The sequence below is a fragment of the Tursiops truncatus genome, chromosome 19, assembly GCF_011762595.2.
Source record: "Tursiops truncatus isolate mTurTru1 chromosome 19, mTurTru1.mat.Y, whole genome shotgun sequence".
Classification (NCBI taxonomy): domain Eukaryota; kingdom Metazoa; phylum Chordata; class Mammalia; order Artiodactyla; family Delphinidae; genus Tursiops; species Tursiops truncatus.
Genome location: NC_047052.1, coordinates 30,459,196 through 30,482,319, shown reverse-complemented (window position 1 = coordinate 30,482,319; position 23,124 = coordinate 30,459,196). Strand labels below are relative to the sequence as shown.

General features: G+C 38.8%; 2 protein-coding genes across 5 annotated transcripts in view; one reads left to right on the top strand and one right to left on the bottom strand.

Moving 5' to 3' along the window:
* RPGRIP1L (RPGRIP1 like) overlaps window positions 1-14,807 on the bottom strand; it is a 99,237-nt gene extending 84,430 nt beyond the window's left edge. For 3 of the 4 annotated variants that reach the window (XM_073795577.1, XM_073795578.1, XM_073795579.1), the window contains exons 1-4: window positions 13,040-13,058; window positions 11,769-11,860; window positions 9,655-9,799; window positions 3,088-3,386 (exon numbers count right to left, since the gene is read on the bottom strand). In XM_073795577.1, coding sequence (XP_073651678.1) covers window positions 3,088-3,386; window positions 9,655-9,799; window positions 11,769-11,853 — 529 coding nt within the window. In that variant the 5' untranslated portion in view covers window positions 11,854-11,860; window positions 13,040-13,058. Of the gene's footprint in view, window positions 1-3,087; window positions 3,387-9,654; window positions 9,800-11,768; window positions 11,861-13,039; window positions 13,059-14,684 lie in introns of those variants that run through there. The other variant, XM_019932531.3, reaches the window with a different exon arrangement.
* A 30-nt stretch (window positions 14,808-14,837) lies between these two features.
* Window positions 14,838-23,124, top strand: part of FTO (FTO alpha-ketoglutarate dependent dioxygenase) — a 372,655-nt gene continuing 364,368 nt past the window's right edge. Inside the window, exon 1 of the mRNA XM_019932532.3 lies at window positions 14,838-15,080. Coding sequence (XP_019788091.1) covers window positions 15,036-15,080 — 45 coding nt within the window. The 5' untranslated portion in view covers window positions 14,838-15,035. The remainder of the gene's footprint in view (window positions 15,081-23,124) is intronic.

Genomic DNA, 23,124 nt, shown 5'->3' with positions numbered 1-23,124 from the left:
TCAGCCACCAGTTGGCATTAAATAAAACACAGCAACAAGTATTGCTCATTTAACAAATTCTACTATGGAAACCAAATTACCCAGAAATAGTTTTATTCAACTTAGATTTAGAACTTCCAAAGTAAATGCTGAAAGAACCAAAATTTTAACAGGTCTTTACAATATAAACTGAGGTATGAAGGAAAAAGTTTTCAAAACCGTGATTTTTTTTGAGTATTTTTGATAAAGGTTTTTTGATTTTTAAATTACTCATTCATACCCCTTGACCTTACATTTTGAACCTTATCTTCATTTGTGTGATTCACAGATACTGTGAGCGTTAGATCAAAATGTTTCCTGTACTTTCATTTATTCTACCTCAATAAGAAAATCCATATTTAAACAAACGTAATTTGAGACGAGATCATCAATAGGATTCCTTTAAATGAAACATTTTGCTGCTGCACTTAAATATAATTTTTCTTATAAAAATAATTACAATTTTTGTAATTTACAATAATTTTGTAAATATTGTAGATTACAATAATTTTTACAAGCCTGGCCCCATTGTTAAAAAGGAGACATTCTTTTAATTATAGGAGTTACTTTACACTTATAGAATAATTAGGCTATTAGTTTTAGGTAAATGAAGTATGACAAATAATTTAGATTTTTAAAATGGAGAATAGTTCCAGACATAAAGGTACAGAAAAAACTCATTCTCCTTATAAAAGTTTACTTTTTAAAAATGAGAATTTTAATTAGGAAAAATGGAACTATCATTTGCTATTTCCAAAACTTTCAACATTTATTGCTGTAATCCAGAGTAAAGAATGGAAGAGGCCCTGCCTAAAACATTACAATAGTTTACTGTGTTAAAATTTGCCAATTATATTATTTTGGCAGTAATACTAATTCTTAAGCTTTTCCTACATAAATCAAGGAAAAACTAAACATTACTACTAGAACTTAAAAAAAAACCCCACTTATACTCAAAACATATCTTAAAACTTACAGTCTCATGGTGATTTTCCAATGGCTATATTTAAAACGTATACACTTTATAATCTTTCTACTGGTTCTTCACGATAAGAATTGTTTTTACACTACACTGATCACACCTTAAGCCAGTACTTTCTATCCTTTATCCTGACAAGGTACAAATAGGAAACGATAATATTTGTACAGCAGCTTTGGGGGGTAAGACTGCTTGTGGCCCAAGAGGGTCAGGGTTCTTGCCCAGCCCCTCAGGCTGTGGTATTTCTGACAACTCTGGTCTAAGTCCCAGCCTCAAAGGCGGTCTTGAAGAGTCTATTAAGGCTACTAAGGTAGCGATCTTGATAATGATGCCTCAGGTTTACACAGAAAGAAGTTAGGAAAGTATTCATTACTATTTAATCCTTTGTGCAACTTCTATGTCCTAGATTCTGTACCAAACAGTGAAAAAGTTCTGAATTACTAACAGTGTAAATACAAGGAGAAATTAATCTATGTAAGTAACATTTTAAAGGCCCTTCTATTCTGTGGCTCTTCTACAAGGAGAAACTTCCATCAAACTCTTCTATTTAAACAACAATTCATAGTACTAGATTAGCTCGCCATGTTAATCTAATATTTGGGCATCGTTTTTATTTAACATAAAAGACCTTGCAGACCACAGGGATCATCTTGCCCAACCGTAGTCACAGATGACAAAACTAAGGTTCAGAGAGGATAAATGACTATTTAAAGGTAAAATATATTGTTGTGGACCTCCCATCTCCTGACCTTTCTTCTAACCTGGTGTTATCATTCCATTTTACAGATGCGGAAAATGAGGCTCTGGGAAGTCAAGTGCTCTCTTCCACATAAAAAGTTAATTAGCAGCAGAATGTATTTTTGATTTATAATTCATTATGATTACTTTGGTTATATTCAAAGTCTACTGCTAATCTCACATAGCTAGGAGTAGCCAAGCTCTTTTATCCTGGAGCTGCCTCCTGCCTACTATGGAGGCCTTACTGACTTCAAAGGAACTCTGTCTAGGGAATATATAGTGTTAACATTTTGGCTTGGAGAGAAAAATAGAACAAATTTTTCTCTTTTTCTGTTCAGATGGTGTTTTTTGTTCCCTCAATGAATTGAAAGTTTTACATGATTTTTTTATTTCCCTAAAAATGTTTGGTCTTTAAGTGGAGCACGTTCCAAACAAAGATGAACTAGAACTAAAATTCGATTTCCTTCCCTAGTAGTTGAAATGAAAAAAGTATTCCTTAAAATATTTATTGACTTTTTGCTTCATTATAAATAAAGTTTGTCTGTGGGTGGAGGGAATGGGGAATTTTCATTAGAAATACTTAGGTTCTGTCTACAGTATTGAGTCTTCTATATTCAATTGAATTGCTCTGTAAGCTGGGTAGGTTTTAGGTGATTCATTTTCAAGATGAGAAGAGTGATTGACCAATGATCATTTTTTGAAGATGGAAGAGACCTTTATGGTCGCTTGCTTAAATCCTTTTATTTTATGTGTAAAGAAAACTCAACTTCAGAATGATTAGAAGACTTGTCCAAGGTCACCAGACAATAAGCAGAGGAGCAAGAACCCAACTTTTTAAACCCCTAGTTATGTGCACACTCCACTGTCAAGCTGCCTCCACACAATGAGGAAGATTTAAACAATTCTGTAAAATTTATAGAAGGCCTTTGGATGAAGAACCTAAGTGTGATCCTTCAGAACAACAGTGTGACCATATGAGCAAATTAGTGGTTTCTCTATTTGCCTGAGTCAATGTGATTTCCATCCATAATATAAAAAACCAACTCAAACTAAACTAAACCCGTAATTGATGTAGTTTCATACATGCTTCTTTTATTAGTTAGGAGGAATAGTTTTACTAGACAAATGTAAATGTTTTATTAGACAAATTTGAGCATGATCTAGTGATTCTTATATAAAATGATCTTCATGTTAATGTGATTTTATCAAAAAGTCAAAAAATGATTTCTCTCTTTCTAAAGACACTCAAAAACATGAATAGTACAGAAATAAAACTCTGTGTGTATGTACGTATGTGTGTGTAAAACAAGTTATTAACTTAAATTTAGGATTTAATGTAAACTTTATTTTACCTTTCCTGGGGCATTCCTGTAAGCCTGCATTTTCATTCGCCTTTCTACGCCCAGTGTTAACACGAGATTGCACATAACTGTATGGAGTTTGCCTGTGACCCTGGATCTGAAGTTGCTGTTTGGTTGAAATTAGTCTGTTTTTGAGGACTTCATTTTGTCTTTCAAGCTCATGAACTTTCTCTTGCAGCCGCTCAATCATTTCTTCCATTTCCACATCTCTTCCCAGCCGCTTGGGGCCGCCACCAACCCATTCATATCTTTTCTTGTCATTAACTAGCCGTATTAACTTGGTGGCCATTCTAGGGAAATAATAAAAAGATGAAAAGGAATGTGAGAAGTCAGCATAAAATGCATTCTGTTGAAAGGAACATAATCACTGTGAAGACTTCAGTGCAGAACCTGAATAATAAATTTCAGGTTTTGATGTAACTATTACTGCCTGTGAAGAATCCTTTGATGATAATTGAAACCACTGGGCAACAATCTGCTTTATAGCACTGACAAATAACAGTTTCCTAAGGCTTATCATTTAAGGTTAGTAAAGAGAGGACACATATTTACTCCATATGTTCCTCAAATGCAATTTTTAACGCATGACCTTATGTAGGAATGCTGTATGCACTTAAATGTAGCTACAGATTGTGGATATGGTGGGTTATATCTGCAAGCCACAGTAAGTTAAAACTTTGCAAAATTGTATTAAGACTATGCAGCATTTAGGTGATGTATTGTTTTCAGTTTCTCTAGGATTAAGACATATTACAAATATAAAAATGTTAAAATGCATAGATACATACATATTAAAAGCCCAATGAAAAATTCAAAAGAAACCCAAATGCACCATTAAATGTTGCTTAGTGCTCAAGAAACATGCCTGTTTAATGGTAGAACTTAATTAGGTACAGAAAGTATTATTTCAATGGTACTTTTAAATTTAGACATACATTGTGCTTTTGACATCTCAGGAGTTTATACCTTTGATTCTTTTAAGTTTTGATAAAAACTGGTTAGACAGAACAAAAGACAGAAAGGGCACATGGGGGTGATGTAATATACACGTACGGAAAACATGCTTGACAGTGAATGGAAAAATCTTGGCAGTACAAGAAAGAAAAGGTGGCTTTGATGAGAGACACAAGTTCAAGACTTTACAAAATTGGTCGCACATCTTCAATAGCTGATTCTAGTTTATAGTGAATCTATTTTTATAAAGACCCAGACAGGAGATTGAAAATAAAAACACACTTCATTTTTCTTTAAACGGGGGTTTGCTTTATTTTAGCATGGTTATGGACAGAAGCTTTTACTTAGGAGAACAAAAGTGAAATAAAAAAAACCCTTAATAGCTTTGGGATGTCACAGAACAACCTTTTTTTGCCCTAAGCAGAGTCCTCAGTAAAAGCAGTAGTAATACATGTCTATCTACACTTCTGGCTACTCGGCCTACAGCATGCAGCATCAGGGGAAAGCTATGCATAACATAATCAGTTAAGATTGTTTTCTTTTTCCCTTGAGGCACATCCATTAAACATGCTTTATAAAGGATATAGGATAATAAAAACCAAGATCCAAGAGTACCACAAACACCCTAGTAAAGTAATCAATGGATTAGTTCCTTTTCCACCTAATCCAGAGAAGGATATATCATTGAGGAATCTGGGCAGGTATCGTAGCCCAACAGAGCCACACACTCTACCTAGCCCTTTAGGACTCTGAGCCTCACCAAACGGCTTATCCATAGAAAGATGGGAGCCATTTAAATAAGATGTCAACCTAAATATCTGAATCTTCTTTTACACAAAGACTTTCACACGGATAGAGATTACATTCAAAAGAAAGACACAGATTTAAGCAAAGATCAATAAAACTAAAAGCTGGTTCTTTGAGAAGATAAACAAAATTGATAAACCATTAGCCAGACTCATCGAGAAAAAAAGGGAGAAGACTCAAATCAATAGAATTAGAAATGAAAAAGGAGAAGTAACAACTGACACTGCAGAAATACAAAGCATCATGAGAGATTACTACAAGTAATTATATGCCAATAAAATGGACAACCTGGAAGAAATGGACAAATTCTCAGAAAAGCATAACCTTCTGAGACTGAACCAGGAAGAAATAGAGAATATAAACAGACAAATCACAAGCATTGAAATTGAGACTGTGATTAAAAATCTTCCAACAAACAAAAGCCCAGGACGAGATGGCTTCATAGGCAAATTCTATCAAACATTTAGAGAAGAGCTAACACCTATCCTCAACTCTTCCAAAATATAGCAGAGGAAGGAACACTCCCAAACTCATTCTACAAGGCCAGCTCCACCCTGATACCAAAACCAGACAAAGATGTCACAAAGAAAGAAAACTATAGGCCAATATCACTGATGAACACAGATGCAAAAATCCTCAACAAAATACTAGCAAACAGAATCCAACAGCACATTAAAAGGATCATACACCATGATCAAGTGGGGTTTATCCCAGGAATGCAAGGAGTCTTCAATATACACAAATCAATCAATGTGATACACCATATTAGCAAACTGAAGGATAAAAACCATATGATCATCTCAATAGATGCAGAAAAAGCTTTTGACAAAACTCAACACCCATTTATGATAAAAACCCTCCAGAAGGCAGGCAGAGAGGGAACTTACCTCAACATAATAAAGGCCATATATGACAAACCCACTACCTACATCATCCTCAATGGTGAAAAACTGAAACCATTTCCTCTAAGACCAGGAACAAGATGAGGTTGTCCACTATCACCACTCTTACTCAAGAAGTTTTGGAAGTTTTAGCCACAGCAATCAGAGAAGAAAAAGAAAGAAAAGGAATCCAAATCGGAAAAGAAGAATTAAACTGTCACTGTTTGCAGATGACATGATACTATACATAGAGAATCCTAAAGATGCCACTAGAAAACTACTAGAGCTAATCAATGAATCTGGTAAAGTAGCAGTATACAAAATTAACGCACAGAAATCTCTTGTATTCCTATACACTAATGATGAAAAATCTGAAAGAGAAATTAAGGAGACACCACCATTACCGTTGCAACAAAAAGAACAAAATACCTAGGAATAAACCTACCTAAGGAGACAAAAGACCTGTATGCAGAAAACTATAAGACACTGACGAAAGAAATTAAAGATGATACAAACAGATGGAGAGATATACCATGTCCTTGGATTGGAAGAATCAACATTGTGAAAATGACTCTACTACCCAAAGCAATATACAGATTCAATGCAATCCCTATCAAATTACCAATGGCATTCTTCACAGAACTAGAACAAAAAACTTCACAATTTATATGGAAACACAAGAGATCCCGAATAGCCAAAGCAATCTTGAGAAAGAAAAATGGAGGAGGAATCAGGCTCCTGGACTTCAGACTATACTACAAAGCTACAGTAATCAAGACAGTATGGTACTGGCACAAAAACAGAAATATAGATCAATGGAACAGGATAGAAAGCCCAGAGATAAACCCACGCACATATGGTCACCTTATTTTTGATGAAGGAGGCAAGAATATACAATGGAGAAAAGACAACCTCTTCTATAAATGGTGCTGGGAAAACTGGACAGCTACATGTAAAAGAATGAAATTAGAACACTCCCTAACACCATACACAAAAATAAACTCAAAATGGATTAAAGAACTAAATGTAAGGCCAGATACTATAAAACTCTTAGAGGAAAACATAGGAAGGACACTCTATGACATAAATCACAGCAAGATCCTTTTTGACCCATCTCCTAGAGAAATGGAAATAAAAACAAAAATAAATGAATGGGATCTAATGAAACTTAAAAACTTTTGCACAGCAAAGGAAAACATAAAAAAGATGAAAAGACAATCCTCAGAATGGGAGAAAATATTTGCAAATGAAGCAACTGACAAAGGATTAATCTCCAAAATTTATAAGCAGCTCATGCAGCTCAACATCAAAAAAACAAACAGCCCAATCCAAAAATGGGCAGAAGACCTAAACAGACATTTCTCCAAAGAAGATATACAGATTGCCAAGAAACACATGAAAGGATGCTCAACATCAATAATCGTTAAGAGAAATGCAAATCAAAACTACAATGAGGTATCACCTCACACCAGTCAGAATGGCCATCATCAAAAAATCTACAAACAATAAATGCTGGAGAGGGTGTGGAGAAAAAGGAACCCTCTTGCACTGTTGGTGGGAATGTAAATTGATACAGCCACTGTGGAGAACAGCATGGAGGTTCCTTAAAAAACTAAAAATAGAACTACCATACGATCCAGCAATCCCACTATGGGCATATACCCTGAGAAAACCATAATTCAAAAAGAGTCATGTACCAGAATGTTCATTGCAGCTCTACTTACAATAGCCAGGACATGGAAGCAACCTAAGTGTCCATCGACAGATGAATGGATGAAGAAGATGTGGCACATATATACAATGGAATATTACTCAGACATAAAAAGAAATGAAATTGAGTTGTTTGTAGTGCGGTGGATGCACCTAGAGTCTGTCATACAGAGTGAAGTAAGACAGAAAGGGAAAAACAAATGCCATATGCTAACACATACATATGGAATCTAAAAACAAAAAATGGTTTTGAAGTACCTAGGGGCAGAACAGGAATAAAGACGCAGACGTAGAGAATGGACTTGAGGACATGGGGAGGGGGAAGTGTATGGTGGGATGAAGTGAGAGAGTGGCATGGACATATATACACTACCAAATGTAAAATAGATAGCTAGTGGGAAGCAGCCACATAGCACAGGGAGATCAGCTCGGTGCTTTGTGACCACCTAGAGGGGTGGGATAGGGAGGGTGGGAGGGAGACGCAAGAGAGAGGAGATATGGGGATATACGTATATGTATAGCTGATTCACTTTTTTATACAGCAGAAACTAACACACCATTGTAAAGCAATTATACTTCAATAAAAATGTTAAAAAAAAGTTTGAAGCAAAAAAATAAGATTTAATATGAAAAAGCAGTCATCATCTAGAGAAAAACAAACCACTCCAATTTTTAAGGCAAGAAGAGCACATCCATAGAGAGGCTTAAAATTCCTTCAAAGATATGCAAGTAAACTTTGCCAAGAAAGGTAAGATTGCATCTTTTTGTCCAGTAATAGCAATAATTTTCATTTGATTATTTTATATTAATGAAATAAGTGATCGGGTAAAGTTTGAGTACTTCTTTAGAAAGGTGGTTTAGCAAATCTACATTCATACTAAAGTAAGTGATTCTAATTATATCTTAAGGATAAATTTAAAGGTAGCTTATCCATGTATCTAGGTAATGTCAGTGGTGTGAAACTGAGAAGGAAATTAGAGCTTTGGGTCATAGTGGTCATTGGATCACTACCCTCAGGGCTGAGTAAAATAAAATTCCTGGAGGTTAAATGGCTTGAACATACCATAGGCGAGTGGCAGAGAGACAAAGAACACATGCACATCACTTGACTCCTAGCCCAGTCCTTTTTCCATTAAACTACATAGCTCATTATTAAGTTGTTTTCTATTTTCTGGCTAGGACAAATTACTAATGAGGTCAAGGCTGTGAATTTAATTCTTTTACTGACCAATTAGGTTTACAAAGGAAAAAAACTGTTCAGCGGTCACAGACTAAATGCCTCATTCAGACAGGGTGACGGCTGTGTTAGTGGTCAGAAAAAGAAACAGGCAAGTGAGTCTTGAAAAAAGCCATCATCACGACTCAAAAACCAACTCAAAGTAAAAGCTCTGCACAAAGCAGGTCAGTGGGTCATTAAAACAAAGTCCACAGAATAGAAACTGACTAGAATCACTCCTTTAGAGGCTAAGTCCCAGGCGGAAGAAAAACCCCCTATCTTCTTTGTTCAATCGTTGTCTCACCTTTGCATTGAACCTAGAACATGAATGTGAATACAGATCTGTTCATGCTCACAAATGAGAATGAACTTTTAATGCCACACATGCGGAAGACAGTCACTGTTCCTGAACAAGAAAGAATGAAAGCTATCTACTCTTAAGAAATAATCCCTGCAGAAATTTTTTGCATACAAAAGTGACCCTGTTTCCTCACAAACAATCGATTCTTTGAAATAAATACAGATTCTAGATTAATCCAAGCAAAGTAAAATATGTTCCAGATAGTGATGTTCTCATTAGTAAACCCCAAATCTTAAAGGAACATGCATCCTAACAAGTTAGAGTAGCTAATTACTTTTTAAAACTTTCATTTTAAAATCAAGACGTTTAGAAAACAGATGTTTTGGCCATTTGCTTATTAAACTATAAATATTAAAGCAAAAGTTATTTAGAGATATGATACACTCATGGCACTCATAGCTATTAGCTCTTTCTTTCAAATGGCAACTTCAGACATAATAAACACTCATAATCTTCTTGGTTTATTATCCTAGTTTGTAAGATTTTCCATTTTTAAAAACTGTACTGATTTATAACCTTCCTTGCTCCAAAAAGGATTCAAGGTGGGGTTTTCAATTAAGTTTATAGAAAAGCATATCCTCCAAACTTTACAGAGTCAGGAAAAAAAGCTAAAAGCTTTTTATCATAACCTTTTAATTTTATCCTCTTGCTTGCGGGCATGCTGTTTAAGTAAAATGTTCTCATCGTGCAAACGCAAAAATCTGTCTTCCAGTTCCTCACGACTGATACGTGACACTGCCTGGCGAGACTTCATTGTCCGTGTTGTTGAAGTTTCTGCAAAAATGCCAAGGTAATTAATAGGAGGATTACTTAAAATAGCCTCTAAACACAATAACTGTTGATATTAACGTAATCTCTGATGCACTCATCTCAGGTTTTTTTGTGACCTACAATTAAGACTGCTTTAGAAAATGTTATAGCATTGTTCACGCCACTGATAGGAGGTAAGAACAAAAATCTTTGCTGTTAATACTTTATATGCAATATTAAGGATTTGAGCAACAATCATTTCCACTCAAAAAATGTATTCAAATAACAATGTAAGACGGAACTTACATCAAATAAGAATGAAAGATGCAACTCTGATTCAATAAAGACTTTTCAATTTATATGCTGAATGTTGAAAAAACTAAATAAAAAGTCGGTATCTGTAAGTATTTTTTTCAAAGGTAAGAGTTATAACAATAACAATATGATTAAGATATTTTTCTGAGCTATGGCTTATAGAAAATAAACAATAAAATCTGTAAGACCAAGCAAACAAAAACATTTACAAATCATTTATAAGCTATCATATATTTTAAAAGAACTTTTACACCTTTTAGCAGGTGTGTATATATTTTTTTACATATGCTTAAATTTGCTATTTTCCTGTGAAGATGGTCAATTTTCAACAGTCCTCCAAAAGAAACAAGGAACAAATGGACAAAGATTAAAGCCCTATGAGGCAGTTACTGAGGGCAAGACTTGAACTTAGGGTATCAAATACTAAAAAATAGCCTTGTACACTTAAAATTATTTGTATTTTAATCCCTGATACTCCATCAAAGATCTAAAGCAAAGCTTATAGGGCTTCCCTGGTGGTGCAGTGGTTGAGAGTCCGCCTGCCGACGCAGGGGACATGGGTTCGTGCCCCGGTCCGGGAATATCCCACACGCCGCGGAGCGGCTGGGCCCGTGAGCCATGGCCGCTGAGCCTGCGCGTCCAGAGCCTGTGCTCCGCAACGGGAGAGGCCACAACAGTGAGAGGCCCGCATACCGCAAAAAAAAAGCTTATACATTCTTTTTACTTTTTAAAATTTTTCTTGTTTTTTATTTTTTACTTTTTTTTTAACATCTTTATTGGAGTACAATTGCTTTACAATGTTGTGTTAGTTTCTGCTGTATAACAAAGTGAATCAGCTTTACGTAATACATATATCCCCACATTCCCCATTCTTTTTACTTTTAACAATAAAAGCTGTATAGTCAAATTTATCTTTTTCAATGAACCATATTTTGACCACCTTTCTGTGGTAGTTCAAGGTGGCTACTTGCAGTGTTTTGATTAACAAGTGTATGAAGAAGCCTTACTGGAATATATTTTACATCACAGCCTTCTCAATGACAAATGTTATGGAATGACAGAATGGCTGACACACCATACACACAAACAAAAACACAGCTCTACACTCTATATTGTTCCTTAAAGCAGTCCTTTTCTTTCTCAGTTTGAAAGTGCTTTTTAGCTCTATAGCAACCACTAAGTGATAAAAGGACAAAGAAAACCTCTAACGTGTATTAATTTGATAAAACAAAGTCAATATCACTTGGCTAACAAACCATTTTGAGATATTCTACTTGAAAGGCAAAAATGTTTAAATATGGCATTTCCTCTCATATAAAATTTAAGCTGAAAGAAACATTTTAATGGCGAATGTGATATAAACCAGGCAATTTGGTTTGGAGGCTTGGTACTCTCTGTGTCGTTTCTACTGATGTGTGGAATTTTAAGAAGATGATTTATAACAATTCTTTATCAGAACAGAGGGGGATTTTACATTTTCTATGAGCTGTTGATAATTGATGCATGCAGTAAAATACCATATGTTGTTCTAAATTCTCCATCTTCTTGTTTAGTCCAGTCAAGACTATATAGTTACTTAAATGGCTTTGTTTGTACGAATATCAGAAATACTTTAAATTAAAAGTAAAGAAGTTACTGATCAAAGTTCATAATGGTAATAAATAACAGCTGGCTGTACCTTGTAACCCTCCCATTCCAAAGAGATTTAGACCTGTATCTTTCACAGGCAGGTCTCCTGCAGTCTCATCAGTTGGACCAGACATTGTGTATCTGTGGAGAAAAGAAAATTCAAATAAAATCTTTCCAAGTTGTAACATTAACTATGCAATGGAATGAACCAAATAAAATGAATAAGGCACTAGAACTTTAATGGACATCTTATTGCCCACATGTGCTGCTTGAAGAAGATGAAAGCTTCTATTTTAAAAGTAATACTACACTTGGGCTTCCCTGGTGGCGCAGTGGTTGAGTGTCCGGCTGCCGATGCAGGGGACACGGGTTCGTGCCCCAGTCTGGGAAGATCCCACATGCCGCGGAGCGGCTGGGCCCGTGAGCCATGGCTGCTGAGCCTGTGCATCCGGAGCCTGTGCTCCGCAACAGGAGAGGCCACAACAGTGAGAGGCCCACGTACCACCAAAAAAAAAAAAAAAAAAAGTAATACTACATTCAATCATGGAGCCAGTGGTCCTTTCAACAGTATATTTCCTATCGTTTGCTTAGGAAATGAGGTAAGATTATCATTCTTCCTTTTCTCTTCTTCTTTTTCCTCTATCTGAAACAAAAACAAACTCCCCCAAATTTAAGAAATACCTCCTCTCCATCCTCTATCCCCTTCTCTGCTCCCCAAAGAAAGAAGGTATTTGGAAAAAACTCAAGTCAGGAACTTGATTCAAATGGTTGTTTCTCTTACTTACTGGCCGGTCAAATCACCTAATCTTGCTGAGTTTCAGTTCCTTAATTAAAAAAAAGAAAAAAACAATTCCTATCTCACAGAGTTATTTTAAAGGTAAGTGAGATGGTAAATTAAAGGCATATAGCACATTTGCCTGGGATGTTCATATCACTTGAATATTAATCTTCAGCTTGATGCATAAAGGAGTGGGTAGTTCCAAGTTTTGTGAAAGAGGTTTCATAAATTCACCAGCTGGGTTTGTTTTTGTAGTATCCTTTGTTGCCATGAGGCCTAGGTCCCTACCTCCTAGGAAGTCCCACGGCTTCCTACCTCCACATACATGCTGTCCAGCTAATTCTGGCATTTTGACAGTTTCTATTCTTTACAGAGATGCATCACAGTAACTTAGTTTTAAATGCGGATGTGAGTGGTCCATGCAATGTTTAGTAATGCAAAAAACCAATGAAGATGTCCTAAGGCAGAGGTTCCCAATCTCTAGCACATTGGTCCTAGAATGTAAAGTCTGAGAGAGTAGCAAGCTGATTTGTCTCGTTTACCTCTGTATTCTCAGAGCCTGGCACAGTGCTGGGTGCATAGCTGGCATTCACTAAATAGTTGTTGAATGAATGAATGAATGAATGGAGTCCTTGGGGCTTCAGGGTCTGTGGAGCCAGAGATGGTTTCCAAAATCTTGTATGCATATGTATACATGCATCATCTTTTAGAGAGAAGGTTAATAACTTTTATTATAACTCATCAAAGATTTCGGACCAGTGCATTTTTACTGTGACATAAACAACTAACAGACATATGCCTAGGAGATCATCTACTTCTCTTGGAAACACTGCCACAGGAGAGGTCAATTTAGGAACCAAATTAGCAAGAAGTTTAAACACAGGACACTTGTGAAAATAACTTTTCCATGATAGAGCTATGGTGGCTTTTATAACAACAGTGATGATGATGATGGTGTTAACATTTATTGAATGCTTACTAAAACGTGCCAGGTGCTCTTCTAAGTGCTCTGCTTATGTGAATTAATTAACTATCTCACAATATCCTTGTGAGGTTGTTACTCAAAATGTTTCCTACTTTACAAATGAAGAAACTGATACACAGCTTAGGTAACTTGCCCAAGGTCACACATCTAAGAAGTAGTTGTCTGATCCTACTTTTGACTGTCACAGCTGGGAAGCAGGGGACCAGTGTTACTGGCATCTAGAGGCCAGAGACGATGCTAACTATCCTATAACGCACAGGAACCACAAAAAAAGAATTATCTGGCCCCAAATGTTAATAGCGTTGAGGTTGAGAGACCTTGCACAGTGCTGCGATGTCTCACCAACACCGTGTCATGCGATCTCTCCTGGCTCACTGCGTGCCACTCACACTGTTTTCTAGGTTCTTCAAATCCATGGTGCCCTTGTCTTGCTCGAGGCCTTTGCACTAGCTGGCTCCTCATTCTTTGGGACTCAGATGAAACATCACTTTTTCAGAGAGGCCTTCCCTGAGCATCCTATGTTAGCATACTCTTCCAATTTCAGCGCTGTTTATTTCTTTTACAGCAATCATCTCGAACTGCAATTATCTAATTTACTGGTTCATTACTACTTCCTCTTCACTAATAGAGTGTAAGCATCTTGAGACCGGTATCAGTCCTGTTCAAAGCTGGTTGGGAACAGTGCCTGGCACAGGGTGGGTGCCAACATTAATGTTTATGGAATGAATACATGAATACCTGGCACTGAGACTAAAACAGTAAACAAAGTCTCCACCTTCATGGAGTTAAGAGGCTATGGGGTCATCACGATAAACAAATAACTGTAAAAATTAAGCAAACAATAGGTCACTCAAGAGGCTTAGGGTCTCCCAACCAATTCCTAATCCAGGGCAAATAAGCGAACTGTTTGTGTGACCTTCTACTTGAGGAAGGACCTGGAGAAGCACGGCAATTAGCCTCAACGCTCATCAGCTAGGGTTTAGGGCTGGGACAGAAAATTTCAAACCGGTGCTGGGGGTGGGGACAATGGGCGGGCTGTGATTCGGGCCTGAGGAGGTGGAGGTGTCGCGAGCCTGGCTTCTCTTCACGCGAGTAGAACTCCAAGGCTTCTCCAGGACGTAGAGCAGACCCCAGGACCCCGGCCCGTGCTGCAATTACAGGGGCGCCAACCTGCGCCCCATCTATTCCCCGGGAGTACTCACCGCCGCTCTCGCCCCGCCGCTAGCTACCGTTGCTATAGCGCCGACGGCGTGTGGTGCGGCCGGCCTAGAGGAGCACGGGAAAAACATGGCCGGCCCCGTTGCCTCCTGGGAAATGTAGTTCTCTTCGGGCCCTAGCACGCCAGCTGTCGGACCTGGGAAATTCTCTTGCTCCCAACCCCGAGGCGCAGTCCGGCGTCGCCGCAGTGCATCCTGGGAGTGGTAGTTCCCGCGGCTCCGAGGGAGAATGGCGGCAGGCGGGAGCAGGACGCAGAGAGAACTACATGGAGGAGGCGGGGTGTAGGGCGAGGAAGCTACGCGACTAGCAGTGGCGAAGGCTGCTGTATCGGCAGCATGAAGCGGACCCCGACAGCCGAGGAACGAGAGCGCGAAGCTAAGGTATGTCGGGCTCTCCGGAGTCTGGGATCTTTCGGGCACTTGTAGCTGGGGGCTGGGAACCGGAAGGGCCTGGTTGAAAGGCAAGCGGATCCATGGTCTTAAGCCAAGGGATGACAAGGCCTTGTCAGCAAGGGAGCCAGAGACTTCGGGGGCTCTAAATTCGTGCTGCTCGGGATGCAGGCCTGGTCCTGTTGGACCAGCTCACATGAGAATCAAGACACCATTTCCTTGTCCTGCTTCTGCACCTCATTCCTTGGTTAAATTTGTAGCTACCCAGGTGCCTCAGTTTACCGGACTCTCAGGTGCCTGTGATCATATCAGTTGTGCTTTCTTTTTCGGTAATGATTTCTGCGGACTGACATCGGTTTAGGTGAAATAATCTGTGCGGTCAGATGTGTGTATTTGGAACAGTTGTCTATGTTGTGTCTTCGGCACAGTGGATATAGATCTTTAACTACAATCCCATTTTCTACTTTTGGGGTTCACCCTGTAGCATTTGCTCTTCCATGAGATTACAATAAAAATAGTAATAGAATTTTTCTGTTTTTAGCATTTATTACGTGTCAGGCTCTGCGTTTTCATAATATTTATTTCATATTCTTATCACAACAGATTGCAAGTTAGATATTATACAGGTGGAGTATCAAGAGCCCTGTTTTACAGATGAAGACTTGAGGCTCAGAAGAATTGAGTGTTTCCCTCATTCCGCAAATCAAGTCCTATTGATTTGTCTAAATATATTGGTAATCGGGTCACTTATTTCCATCTTCACCACCTTGGACCAAGCTACCATTACCTCTTCAATGGACCGTTCCAGTAGTCTTCTTATTGGTCTATATTCACTCTACACCCAAACACTCCTTGCTCCCCTTCTGTTCCTTCTTCCACACAAGACTCTTCTCTACACTGTGGTGTGTGAGCTTTTCAAAATACAAATCTAGGGCTTCCCTGGTGGCGCAGTGGTTGAGAGTCCGCCTGCCGATGCAGGGGACACGGGTTCGTGCCCCGGTCCGGGAAGATCCCACATGCCATGGAGCGGCTGGGCCCGTGAGCCATGGCCGCTGAGCCTGCGGGTCTGGAGCCTGTGCTCTGCAACGGGAGAGGCCACAACAGTGAGAGGCCCGGGTACTGCAAAAAAAAAAAAAAAAAAAAGCAAATCTAATCATGGCCCTTTCCTTCCTACATCCTCTGCCAACCACCTGTTTAAAAATATTTCATGGAATTCCCTGACAGTCCAGTGGTTAGGAGTAGGCACTTTCACTGCGGTGGCCTGGGTTCAATCCCTGGTTGGGAATTAAGATCCGGCAAGCCTCGCAGTGTGACCAAAAAAAAAAAAAAAAAAAAAGAATCTGTCATGGTTTTCTGTTGCTCTTAGGATAAAGAGGAAACTTCACATGCTCACACTGTTTTGCATGTTGTAGACCTTACTTGCATCATCCACAGCCTCAGTAGACATGACACTCTCCCTGCTCTCTGCCCATCAGCCACTTTGGCCTTCTTAGAAGTCCCTCTGTCCTGTGCTTTATCTGGTTACAGGGCCTTTATACGTGCTATTTGTTGCTCACTCTGTATCAGGCAATTATTGGATGTGAGAACCATTGGTAAATGAAATAGACACTGTTTGTGCTCTCATAGAATTTAGAGTCCTACAAGTGAACTCACTTTGCCTTAGGGCAATACCTCTATGGAGTTAAGATATAAAATGTGCTCTATTATGACCCGAGCTACAGCAAAGTTTCACCAGAGACCTGAAGTTTCCATGCCTGAGTCTGTATGTGATAAAGGCAGTATATAAAGATGGGTACAAAGGGGAAAGATCCTTCTGCATTAGTCTACAGCAGTTCCAAGAAACAGATGTCACACAGTGGTATCGTGTGTAATGTCTTTCTTACCTTTTGGGTTTACGATGAAAGTTATTCATTTCTTCTGTAAAGACTTATTTAGCACCTATTATTTGCCAGACACAGGGATTCTGATTTTGGCTAAGATAGAATCCCTGCACAAGGGAGCTTTTATTCTATTGAAACCCTAACTGTTGCCTGTGAGGTAGTTGTTAATGTCATTCACACTTGATGGATGTTGAAATGGAGGCTTGTAGAAGTTATAACTTGCCCAAGGCCACTTGGTTGCTCTGTGAAATGAGGTTTTCTGACTCCAAAGCTTTTTTTCCATTTTCTGCTTGTAAAACATGTTGAAATGATACAGCAAGTTGTTTGCCTGTTTACTTAAAAAATTTCTTTGATCTTTATTTAAAATTTATTTATGAAATATTACTGGTTGGAGCAAAGTATAGGAAATTAAGTTTTAAATCTTAAATATAAAACGATAAAATGTTCATTTACTCATAAATTATCTTCTCTTTTTCTAAACGAGGTGTTATTTACGTACCGTAATGTGCATCCGTTTAGTGTACAATTTGATGAGTTTTGATGGATAAAAACACCTGTGGAACCACCACCACAGTTGATACAGAGAACATTTTAATCCCTTCTAATAGTTTCTTCTTGCTGGTTTGCAGTCAGTCTCTTCCCTCACCTTGGCTCCCAAGCAACCGCTGATAGGTTTTCTCTCACTGTAGATGAAGTTTGTATTTTCTAGAACTTCATATAGGTGGAAGTATACTGTATGTATTCTTGGGTCTGTCTGCTTTCAATCAGCATAATGATTTTTGAGATTGATTCATGTCGTTGCGTGTATCAGTATCTCATTCCTTTATATTGCTGATTAATTGTCTACTGTGTGGCTCTGGCACATTCGTTTATTCATTCACGAGTTTCCGAACATTTGGATTGTTTCTGGTTTGGGGCTATTATGAAGAAAGCGGCTATGACCATTCATGTATAAGTCTGCATTTTCATTTCGTTTGGATGACTACCCAGGAGTCCACTTGGTGCGTGCTATGGTAGTTCTGTGTTTAACCATATAAGAAACCGCTAAACAATTTTTCAAACTGATTCTCCCATTTGTATTAGTTTCCCAGGGCAGCTGGCACAGGTTCCCACAAACTTGGTGTCTTAAGACAACAAAAATGTTTTCTCTTACTGTTCTAGAGATATGTCTGAAATTAAGGTGTCGATGGGGCCTCTGAAGGCTCTAGGGGAGAATCCTTCCTGGTCTCTTCCAGCTTCTGGTGACTCTAGGCATTCCTTGGCTTGGGCTGTATAACTTCAATCTCTGCTCTAGTCTTCCATGGCTACCTTCTCTGAGTTTCTGTGTCTTAAATCTCTGTCTCTTTTCTCTTATAAGGACACCAGTCATTGCACTGAGGACCTACCCTAAATCCAAGATGATCTTAATTTCATTATCCTCAAGGTCCTTAACTTAATTACATCTGCAAAGACCCTTTTTCCAAATAAGATCACATTGACAGGCACCGGTGGTTAAGACTTGGCCATATCTTTTTGGGGGATGCTATTCAAACCCACTACACCATTTTATATTTCCGTCAGCTGTCTGTGAGAGTTCTGGTTGCTCCATAGCCTCACCAGTACTTGGTATTGTCCGTCTTTGTCTTTTAAATTTTAACCCTTCTAGAGGGAGTGTGGTGGTATCTCATTGTGGTTTTAATTTGCATTTCAGTGATGACTCATGAGGGTGAGTATCTCTTTGAAAAGCTTTTTTCCATGTGGTAGTATCAGTACTTTGTTCCTTTTTATTACTGAAAAATGTACAATTCCGGGCTTCCCTGGTGGCGCAGTGGTTGAGAGTCTGCCTGCCGATGCAGAGGACGTGGGTTTGTGCCCCGGTCCGGGAAGATCCCACATGCCGCGGAGTGGCTGGGCCCGTGAGCCATGGCCGCTGAGCCTGCGCATCCGGAGCCTGTGCTCCGCAACGGGAGAGGCCACAACAGTAAGAGGCCCGCCTACTGCAAAAAAAAAAAAAAAAAAGTACTATTCCAATGTATGAATGTACCACATTTTGTTTAATCCATTCGCCAGTTAATGGTTAGTTGGGTTGTTTCCACTATTTGACTATTATGAATAATGATGCTATGAACGTTTGTGTTCTACTTTTTATATGTACAAATGTTTTCATTTCTCTTAGGTCGATATCTAGGAGTGGAATTGCTGGGTCATGTGGTAAATCTGTGCTTAACATTTTAAAAAAACTGCTGTACTGTTTGTTACGGTCTGAATGCTTGTGTCCCCCACAAATTTTCTTGTTGAAATTCTGATCCCCCAGGTGATGGTATTAGGAGGTAGGGCCTTTTGGAGGTGATTAGGTGGTTAGGAATGGAATTAGTGTCCTTATAAAAGAGGCCTAAGAGACGTCCCTTGCCCCTTCTGCCATGTGAGGGTACAACATTAAGTTGGGGGTCTACAACCAGAAGAGGGTCTTCATCAGAACCCAGCCATGCTGGCACCCAGATCTTGGACTTCCAGCCTCCAGATGTGAGCAGGAAATATCTGCTGTTTATAAGCTACCTAGTCTATGGTATTTTGTTACAGCAGCCTGGATGGACTAAGACATTGTTTACAATGTGGACGCACCATTTGATATTCATGTTTGAGGGTTCCAATTTCTTAACATCCTCATCACTTGTTATCACTATCTTTTTGAAAGTGGGTGTGAAGTGGTATCTCATAGTGGTTTTGCTTTCAATTTCTCTGATGTCTAATGATGCAGAGCTGCTTCTCGTGTGTTGGTTTATCAGGTATATGTCTTCTTTAGTGAGGTGTCTGTTTAGATCTTTTGTTCTCTTTTTGTTTTTTTGGTTGGGTTATTTGTGTTAATATTAAGTGTTATGAGTTCTTTATATTTTCTGGATATAGGTCCTTTGTCAGCAATATGTATGGTGAATATTGTCTCATTCATTTAGTTTACTTAATAGTCTTTACGAGCAGGAGTGTTTAATTTTGATAAAGGTCCAGTTTATCGATATTTCTTTTTATGATTCATGCTTTTTGTGTCATATCGATGAAGTCTTTACCTATCCTAAGGTCACAAAGATTTGTTTGCTTTTTTCTTTTTGGCTGCGTTGGATCTTCGTTGCCGCGCGCAGGCTTTCTCTAGTTGTGGCGAGCAGGCGAGCAGGGGCTACTCTTTGTTGTGGTGTGCAGGCTTCTCATTGCAGTGGCTTCTCTTGTTGTGGAGCATGGGCTCTAGATGTGCGGACTTCAGTAGTTGCAGCATGTGGGCTCAGTAGTTGTGGTGCACGGGCTTAGTTGCTCCACGGCATGTGGGATCTTCCCGGACCAGGGATCAAACCTGTGTCCCCTGCATTGGCAGGCGGGTTCTTAACCACTGTGCCACCAGTGAAGTTCCTCCTGTTTGCTTTTTAAATTAAACTTCTTACCCCTATAATGGGTAATTGCTTTTGGTTTTCCTTTTCTCTTTGAAATAAGTTAGAATATATTTTCTTCTTGTGATTGCTTATGTCATAGACTTTTATACAGTTTCCAAGTCTGGAGGGTGAATAAAAAGGTTGGATTAAATAGTTAGCTTTTTATGATAACATTTATTTAATTTGTGTTAAAACATAAGAGGGTACCAAAGTATATTCATGCTTTTTTTTGTGTGTGTGTGTGGGGTACGCGGGCCTCTCACTGTTGTGGCCTCTCCCGCTGCAGAGCACAGGCTCTGGACGCGCAGGCTCAGCGGCCATGGCTCACGGGCCTAGCCGCTCCGCAGCATGTGGGATATTCCTGGACCGGGGCACGAACCTGTGTCCCCTGCATCGGCAGGTGGACTCTCAACCACTGTGCCACCAGGGAAGCCCTTCATGCATTTTTAAAATGAATTTTTTTACAAGGCATGTCGTGGAATAGTCCAGATTAGTATTTGATAGGCTGAGTTAGAACCATGGCCTCTAAAATTTTTTTTGCTGTTGGACAGAGAGTTGACACCCTGTGCCTCAGTTTCTCCAGCCAGAAAATGGAGTCAAGAATAGCTGCTTCTGTGAGTTGCTGTGAGAATCTAGTATGATTAGGTTTGGCCATTGTGCCAGGGACAGAGTAGGTGTGGCTTTGATTGAGGGTTGCCCAAAGAACCCTTTGCTGACATAAGGCTGCCCCCATTTTTTTTTAGATGATATAATTTATTATTTTGAAATGATTTAAAATTTATAGAAGAGCTGTAAGAGTAGAACAAAGAGCCCTCACAAACCTATCACCCAGATTCAGAACTTGCTTACATCTTGCTACATTTGCTTTATAGCTCTCTCCCTTTCATATAAATACATGAACTATTATTATTTTTTTTATGAACTATTACAGAGTAAATTGGAGACATCAATCCTCTTTACCCCTAAATACTTCAGCATGTATTTCCTAAGAACAAGGATGCTCTCATATATAAACATAGCCAGTTGTCAATTTCAGAAAAAGTTAACATTGATAAAATACTCTTATTTAATCCGAAATCCATATTTAAATTTTGCTAATTGTCCTAATAATATCTTTTATAGCTTTTTTTTTTTTTCTGGTCCAGGTTTCAATCCAGGGTCATACGTTACCTTTAATTGTCATGTCTCTGGTCTGTTTTAATCTCCTTCAATCTGGTCTCCTTTAATCTCCTTTAAATTGGTTCCTCATCCTTTCTTAGTCTTTTATGACATTGACATTTGTGATGAGTAAGGCACTGACCTTTGTGATGAGTACAGGCTATTTTATTTTGTATAATTTCCCAGTATTCTTTTTTTTTTTTTTTTTTTTTTTGCCTTGCCGTGCTGCATACGGGGATCTTAGTTCCCCGACGAGGGATTGAACCCGAGCCCCCTGTAGTGGAAGCGCAGAGTCTTAACCACTGGATGGCCAGGGAAGTTCCCCTGTATTCTTAGTTGTCTGATATTTCCTTATGATTAGATTCAGAGTATGCATTTTTGGCATGTATATTTTTAAGGAAACATAGGGGCCACTAGAGATCACAGATTTACAACTTACACATTCATCCTGCCTATGAAGGTGTTTTATTTGGCCCAAACGAACTGTGTTTGAAAGTTTCCAAATTATTTTCCAATGTTTAAAAGTTGAGAGATTACACATAAAAGTCTGGATGGCTGGCTTTCTTGAAAAACTAGACTATCTGGCAACACTAGGCATGCATTTCATTAACTAGAGCTGAACAGTGGCTGCCTCTTTAGATGAGAATGTACTTTCCATTGTGCCACACTCCAGCATTGCCCATTTAGTCACAGTAGAGTGGTTTAGAGTGTGAGGCTTTAGAGGCAGATCCCGGAATAGAATCCGGCTCCATCATTTGATTTAAGCAACTTAACTTCTCTATACCTCTGTTTCCTCATCTGTAAAACTGTGGTGGTATTTATGATTTTGATGAGGGTGAACTGAGATATAGGTAAAGCACCTAGAACATTGTGGTGTTGTTATCACCGTCATCTCATTGTCATCATCATTACCACCTGTCTAATCCCAGTAGATATTTAGCCTATATTCAGGCCATTCATTCTGTGAACTTACAGTATATGAGTGTCTAATCGGGCAGGTTTTCTCTACTGGGGTCACACTAACTTCTTACCCATTCGTCCCAAATGGTACTAGTGATGTACCACCCTTGGAATAATTGAGAACATAGTCAAACTATTTTCTGTGTTCCTTGGTTCAGTTGAGGAGCCCGGTTAAAAGTGCCAAGTAGGGTACTCAGCACTGGGGACATATGGGTAAATATGGCAGATTTGGTCCCATGGGACTGGCTGCCTTACCGTGGAAGATAGATAATTAAGCAAGTACCAGCAGTAGAGTGGTGCGTTTTACCATGGGAATGGGACATGGTAGCAGGGAGGATCTACTGTGGTATGGGGGTCATGGAATTCCTTCCTCAGGAATATCTATTTAATGTGGTCTAGGGGTCATGGAATTCCTTCCTAAGATCTCCTTAAGGATATTTCCTTACAAGAGGCCCAGGACTCCTTTAGAGGTTGTTCAGAAATATTAGAACTGTTCTTTAGTTCTGGAATGAAAAGATGTGGATATTGAATTCCAAGCTAGTGTCAAAGGTTCTTATGCTGGCTTGGGTGAGATCATCATTTTTTAAATTATTGAGAATAGAAACAGTTTAAATTTATTACTGAGAGGGTTATATACTTAAT